Source organism: Mandrillus leucophaeus, unplaced genomic scaffold, assembly GCF_000951045.1.
Source record: "Mandrillus leucophaeus isolate KB7577 unplaced genomic scaffold, Mleu.le_1.0 Scaffold58, whole genome shotgun sequence".
Taxonomy (NCBI): domain Eukaryota; kingdom Metazoa; phylum Chordata; class Mammalia; order Primates; family Cercopithecidae; genus Mandrillus; species Mandrillus leucophaeus.
This window is the reverse complement of record NW_012106252.1, coordinates 1,349,552-1,356,480: the sequence shown is the minus strand read 5'-3', so window position 1 is coordinate 1,356,480 and position 6,929 is coordinate 1,349,552. Positions and strand designations below refer to the sequence as shown.

Genomic DNA, 6,929 nt, shown 5'->3' with positions numbered 1-6,929 from the left:
GACCTCAGGTGATCAGCCTGCTTCGGCCTCCCAAAGTGCTGGGATTACAGGTGTGAGCCACCACGCCTGGCCAATGTTTATTCTTCTAAGGATGTCTGATATGGCAAAAAGTTAAACTAATTTTTTTGTTTATTTAACTTTTTTTTTTTTTTTGAGATAAGAGTCTCGCTGCGTGGCCCAGGCTGGAGTGCAGTGGTGTGACCTTGGCTCACTGCAACCTCCGCCGCCCGGCGGGTTCAAGAGACTCTCCTGCCTCAGTCTCCCGATTAGCTGGGATTACAGGCGCCCACCACCACGCCCAGCTATTTTTTGTATTTTTAGTAGAGATGGGGTTTCGCCATGTCGGCCAGGCTGGTCTTGAACTCCAGACCTCATGATCCGCCCACCTCAACCTCCAAAAATGCTGAGATTATAGGCGTGAGCCACCGCGCCCAGCCTTATTTTCCTTTTGACTTGTGCACAAAAGTGGTATATAATAAACATGTTTAATTCTGTTGAAAAGAGTGCTATATATGAGAAACATAAAAGTCTGATAAGAATGCATTTTTTTCTTTTTTTAAGTTTTTTTTTTTTGAGATGGAGTTTTGCTCTTGTTGCCAAGGCTGGAGTGCAATGGCATGATCTCCCTTCACCGCAACCTCCACCTCCTAGGTTCAATCAATTCTCCCACCTCAGCCTCCCGACTAGCTGGGATTACAGGTGTGCGTCACCACGCCTGGCTACTTTTTGTATTTTTAGTAGAGACAGGGTTTCACCGTATTAGTCACGCTGGTTTCGAACTCCTGACCTCAGGTGATCCACCTGCCTTGGCCTCCTAAAGTGCTGGGATTACAGGTATGAGCCACCACGCCCAGCCTTCTTCCTTTTTCAATTAATTTTTTTCTCTCACTATTTGAACTACAGGGATAATGCATGTTGTCATGTTTAATTTATAGTTGTATTTTCTTAGTGACAGATAAAATAATTTGCATTCTGCAATCAACGACTTTTTTTCTTGAGATGGAATCTCACTCTGTCACCCAGGCTGGAGTGCAATGGCATGATCTCAGTTCACTGCAACCTCCACCTCCTGAGTTCAAGCAATTCTCCTGCCTCAGCCTACTGTGTAACTGGGATTACATGTGCGTGCCACCACGCCCAGCTAATTTTTGTATTTTTAATAGAGACAGGGTTCTGCCATGTTGGCCACGCTGGTCTCAAATGCCTGACCCCAGCTGACCCACCTGCCTCGGCCTCCCAAAGTGCTGGGATTACAGGCTACTTAAGTAATAAGGTAGTTTACCTTATTTTGTTGTACTGCTATAAAATACCATGTTTTGTGTGATGCGGTCACATTACAGCATAACCTATTTTATTATGCGTCTTCAGGTTCATTTACTCCAATTTTATGATAGAATATCCTCTAAGGCTGTGATTGAAGAAATGTATTTGCTTTAGATAGGAGGTTTTGAAATGAAGTTCAAAATAGGGACACTCTACATCAGAGATTGACAATGAGTAGGATGAATTTTTAAAATTACCTATGGCCAGCCTGGTGCGGTGGCTCACGCCTGTAATCCCAGCATTTTGGGAGGCCGAGGCAGGAGGATCACGAGGTCAGGAGATGGAGACCATCCTGGCTAACACGGTGAAACCTCGTCTCTACTAAAAATAAAAATAAATAAAAATAAATTAAAAAAAAAAATTAGCCGGGCATGGTGGGCGCCTGTAGTCCCAGCTACTGGGGAGGCTGAGGCAGGAGAATGGTGTGAACCCAGGAGGAGGAGCTTGCAGTGAGCTGAGATCATGCCACCACACTCCAGCCTGGGCGACAGAGCGAGACTCCGTCTCAAAAAATTAAAAATAAATAAATAAATAAATTACCTATGGCCAAATCCCTATTTATAATATAAAGGAACACTGAACTCTTTCCAAATCCAAGTAACTCTCTACAATTTAGCTCTGTCTGCACTGGGAGAAATTTTGTTTCCCATTGCAGCTCTTTAATGATGTATAAGGGTTGATGATGCTTAACTTTAAATATCTAGAAAGAAGCAGGAACAACATGAAAGCTCAAAATTAAGAACAGAGACTGGACTCTGGTGTCCTGGCTTCTCTGATATCCCAGGGACCTATTACACTTTGTCAGGCCCCCCAGCTCCCAACGGATCAGGAACTTGAGACACTGGCTGTGGTAACAACCTTCAAGCTTGATAACTATTCATGGCCTCCGTTCTTATATTTCTAACTCATCAGATAGTAAAAATCTCAGAATCCTGATTTCAGATCTCATGAACTAATTCTACATCACCACCTCAAATTACCCAGCCTGAAGAAATAACGGGCTTGGTATGAAAATATAAAGTATGTGGGAATGAGACTGAGGGCACTGTAGACATCTTGAACAAAAGGGTCAGGTTAACCTGCAGCTGATAAGGAAAGGGTTCCAAACTTCTAGAACCTTCTTGTCAATTCTGCTTTAGTATTAGAACACGTATGACTACCCACAACTCTGTCCCAACCCCATTTCCAATAATCTGGCCTAACTGTTGCCAGAATCTAGAGCGTTCTCGAAAACCACTCACTCAGCAGCTCCCTTGGCTAGTCCGACTGGCAGTCTCGAACCACTGCGGCTGCTTCGGAGTGCCAACAGCGCCCAAGCAGTTGCCCTCTTCCTTGGTGCTTAACTTAAGAAAGAACAGTGCTGGGAAGGATAAAGATCACCCAGGAAGGATAGGGGAAGAGGAGTCTGACACAGAGAACACGAGATAAGCCCCTCGCTCTTCCCTTTTTCTCTATCATCTTTGACTTCTGGGATAACCGGGGGCAACCAGGTCAATTATGGAGACACACAATCACCTCGAACCCAGACTAGTGATCGAAAGGGAAAACGGGGTGAGGAGAGCAAAGGTTTTAGAGATGGAAAGTGCAGACAGGCAACAATGCACATAAGTTAACAAGAGAAGGAGGGGGTCGGGGCGATGTAAGGAAGTCGTCATCGACGCCGCGCCGCCCCCCCTCCTCGCACCAGACCTCCGAAATTGCCCTCCGAGACTCGGGCTCTCCTATAAGGACGATCGTCCTCTCAGCTGGAGAAGAAGGCCATGCCTCAGCTCCTTCGCCAGGCGGAAGCGGGAGAGGAAGGCCGACCCCCAAGAGCGCCCCTTCAGGGGGTCCATCCGGCCTTGATCTCAGATTGGGGGGGGTGTTTGCGTAGGGCGGGGCATCGCCTCAACAGCTGGGGGCTGCATCATGGCAGGAACGGGTTTCCCTGAGCCACGGAGCTGCAGCTTGCCTCCTCTACTACCCTGCTACCCGGTTACCTCTTCGCCTCTTCGTCGTCGAGCAGCTCTGGCTCGGTCGCCGCCATTACCACATCGCACTCCGCGGCAGCCGCCATCTTACCGCCGGGACCAGAGAGCTGGGTGGGAGGCCGGCGGTGAAGAGCACTTCCGGTTGGAGCATAGAGCAGCTCAGCGGCGCCGCGCCCAGAAGGGCTCCCTCGGGCTCGTCTACCAGAGAGAGGCTCCGCTTGGGGCCAGAGCGGCCTCCCGCCCCTGGATGTCCAGGGTGGTCTCCGCGCCGGGGCGGGAGCCCAGGGACTGTGCCTGTGCGTAGGCGGCGCCACTTTACCCGTGGATGGGAAGGGAGGTGTACGGGTGGTAGCCTCTCTAGGGCTTGATTGGTTTCAGTATTCCAAGAGCCTCGTTGCCATAGCAACTTCCAATGCTAGAGAGTCTTCCTTAAAGGCTCCGTGGAGTCTGGGTTGGGTGGGGACCAGGTGACCCAAGACTGTAGGGAAAGAGTCCCCACTGCTACCTTTCCGACCTTGGAGTGTGTTCACAGCTTCTTCCCGGGAAAGGCAAGAGCCACTTTGAGCCCAGTTCCCCCAGCTTTCATCGTTCTCTGGAAGCCCTACCCAATCAAGCCAGGGGAACGCAGGGCGTCTTCACCCTGCGCCTTTCATCCACTCCGGATCTCCAAACACCAACTGGTTCATCACCCTAATGACGCTGACCCTTTTACGAGGCTGCTTTCATGTCAGCCGCCTGGGAGTGCCATCTCAGCATTAAGCCTAGGAAAGCTGACACATGGCGCCCCAGACCCTGCCCTGGAGTTTATAAGGAAGCTTGCTGGGTGAGGTCCCTGCTCTTGTGTCCCCATTACTCCTACCTCTTATATAAACTCTCTACTCATCACGCTTGTCTTGCCGAATGCGGTCTGGATTGAGAACTCACAGGGGACAAGGGCACAGTTTAATTGTCTTGTTATTCCCTCACCCAAGCCACTATTTGTGGAGCTGAATTGAATTGGAGCTTTCTGGGGTTAAATTGTAGGAGTATTAGGAGTAACTTTACAATGTAAAGCTAAGAGTAGCTAAAATGAGAAGAGGGCAAAGGAATTTTTAAAAGGATTTACCTGTTTCTTCCAGGAAAACAGCATGTGCCAATGCTCCTACCCTGCCTATCCCAGTGTGGAGGGAACTGAAACCACAGCGACCACTGAGTAGGGAGGGATAGGACAAGCTTACTAGGTTGGAAAGGAGGGGTCATTCGTTGAGCCAATCACTCAATAGCCCTTTCCAAAACGCCTACTTTGTGCTAGGTTGTGAGGGCACAAGACTTACAGACCACCTGCCCTGCCTGTCAGTGGCTCATAGTCCAGTCTAATGCTAGCCAACCTGTCTCACCATCTTCCCACTTTATGTTCTAAGGCAACTCATTTATTCCCACAGCTTTACTTCCATCTGTTGATGACTCTCAACTCTACATATCTCCAACCTAGACCTTTCTTCAGCTTCCACAGCTGCATATCCAACTATCTACTGGATATCTCTTGTATGTTTCACAAATCCCCAAAGCTTACCATAGTTAAATTTAACTTTTCATTGTCTACCTACACCTCAACAACAGAAAAAACAAATGTTGGATGTAATTATTATCTTTCCTAAATTCTATATCTTGTTAAATGGATTAAACCATCCTCACTCTTGGCTTCCAATTTGTTGCTCAGTTTTGTTGATTCTCTTACCAAATATTTCCCAAATCCATCTCCGTTTTTCCATCCCGATTCAGGCGCTCATCATATTTTTAAATCTTGGAATAGGCTGGGCATGGTGGCATGCATCTGTAGTCCCAGCTACTTGGGAGGCTGAGGCAGGAGGATCACTTGAGCACAGGAGTTAGAGGCTACAGTGAGCTATGAGCACACCAGTGTACTCCAGCATGGAGAAAAGAGTAAGACCCTGTCCCTAAAAACAAAAAACGACAACAACAAAGCAACAGGAAAAAAACAAACAAACAAAAAAAAAAACTTGGAATACAGCAATAGTCTCCTAATCGGTCCCTAATTTCATCTCTGTCCAGTCTTGCCTCATCTGCCAGAGTGACCTTCCTCAGGGACTGATCATGTCACTTCATTGGCAATGACTTTCCATTGCCATCAGTTTGATCTCTTTGGCCTACCACACAAAGCCTTTGATTATCTGTTTCTTTTATTTTTTTTAATGATTTAATTTGAGTACCAGTATTTAGGTCCTTTCTACCACCAATATTGAACCCAAGTTCTCATAGTTCCAGAAAATGCCATGACTTGTAGCCATGTTTCCTCCACCCTAGGACACCCTTTCCCCCAAGCTCTTCAGTGTCTGCTGACTCAAAGTTAAATGCCATTTTGCTGTGCCCCACAGCACCTCAGTAATTGTTAGACATCTAGCTTCTCTAGACCGTGAGTTCTGATGGGCAGCCACCGTATCTAACTCGTCCACTTTCTCTCAGTATATGGCCCTGCACATGGCACAGACAGAGAAGATGCTCAGAAAACATTCGACGGACGAATGATTGAGTAAACGAAGAGTTACTGTACCCTGATCGCCTTTAGAGGGAGAACATCTGGGCCTCAGAGACACCAGGACAACCAGCGGCCCGCGTCCAGGGAGTCTAGAACCTTGGGTTCCCGCACACACCCAGGCCAGGTCGTGGCCGTCATTCCCCCGCCGACCTCTGGGGGAGCTGCGCGGTCCGCACCCGTTCTCCGCTGCCGGAATTCGTCTTGTCTGACGGAAGCTGGGGAGAGGGCAGGCGGCGGGGGCGGGGCCCGGCAGAGCCTACACCGACCCGGGAAGTCAATCCTGTGCGGCGGCGCTGCCCCTCCCCTGGTCCCCGCGCGCTCCGAGGGCCTGGCTTGGTGCTGCGGGGGCCCCGGGAGGTACGGAGCTGGGAGGCGAGGCTCGTCCGGCGCTAGGATCGGCCTCCGCCCCCGGGCAGCTTTAGGTGGCTGGTCTCTGCCTCTCATTCATCTGGGGGCTCCCCCGTGGGAAAATCTGTGGCGGAGGCCCCTCTGGCCCACTCTTATGGTGTCTTTTATTGTAGGTCTCAGTATATGGAGAGGGGGTCTGTGTCAGGAGCTTCCCCTGGAGAGGTTTCTGTTTGGGACCGTCTTTGGGAGTGATCTATCTCTGCTCTCTGTGGGGGGATCTTTGTCTGGAGCTTTTGGGGGGGGGCGCTTGTGTTTGGAATTTTGCCTTCGGGGAGATACCTGTCTGGGACCCCTTAGGGTTTCTATGAGCTTTCTCTTTTGTGTCTGTCAGCCCAAGGGCAGCAAAAAGTATCTCCTTTCTGAAGCCTTTTTTTCCTTAGGTTTCTTCACTCTTTCTCTCTTATGTTCATTTTAGCCATATACTTGACTGGCGTTTAGAGGGAATTGATTGTTGTCCAGATGAGTCGTACAGGAAAGCAGATTGTCTTTTTTTTTTTTTTTTTTTTTTGAGACGGAGTCTCGCTCTGTTGCCCAGGTTGAAGTGCAGTGGCACAATCTTGGCTCACTGCAACCTCCGGCTCCCGGGTTCAAGCGATTCTCCTGCCTCAGCCTCTCAAGTAGCTGGGATTACAGGCACCCGCCACCACGCCTGGCTAATTTTTTGTATTTTTAGTAGAGACGAGGTTTCACTA

At 49.1% G+C, this 6,929-nt stretch overlaps 2 protein-coding genes across 9 annotated transcripts in view; one reads left to right on the top strand and one right to left on the bottom strand.

Annotated features, from left to right (window-relative positions):
- The window catches only part of DNAJC7 (DnaJ (Hsp40) homolog, subfamily C, member 7), a 54,042-nt gene extending 50,389 nt beyond the window's left edge, over positions 1-3,653 (bottom strand). Inside the window, exon 1 of one of the 2 annotated variants that reach the window (XM_011998828.1) lies at positions 3,303-3,653. In XM_011998828.1, the coding sequence (XP_011854218.1) occupies positions 3,303-3,379 (77 nt within the window). In that variant the 5' untranslated portion in view covers positions 3,380-3,653. The remainder of the gene's footprint in view (positions 1-3,302) is intronic. The other variant, XM_011998829.1, reaches the window with a different exon arrangement.
- The window catches only part of NKIRAS2 (NFKB inhibitor interacting Ras-like 2), an 8,827-nt gene continuing 4,879 nt past the window's right edge, over positions 2,982-6,929 (top strand). For 3 of the 7 annotated variants that reach the window (XM_011998836.1, XM_011998837.1, XM_011998831.1), the window contains exon 1: positions 6,055-6,186. The gene's annotated coding sequence lies outside the window, so the exon portion shown is untranslated. Of the gene's footprint in view, positions 3,590-6,036; positions 6,252-6,929 lie in introns of those variants that run through there. The other 4 variants (XM_011998832.1, XM_011998830.1, XM_011998835.1 and 1 more) reach the window with 4 other exon arrangements.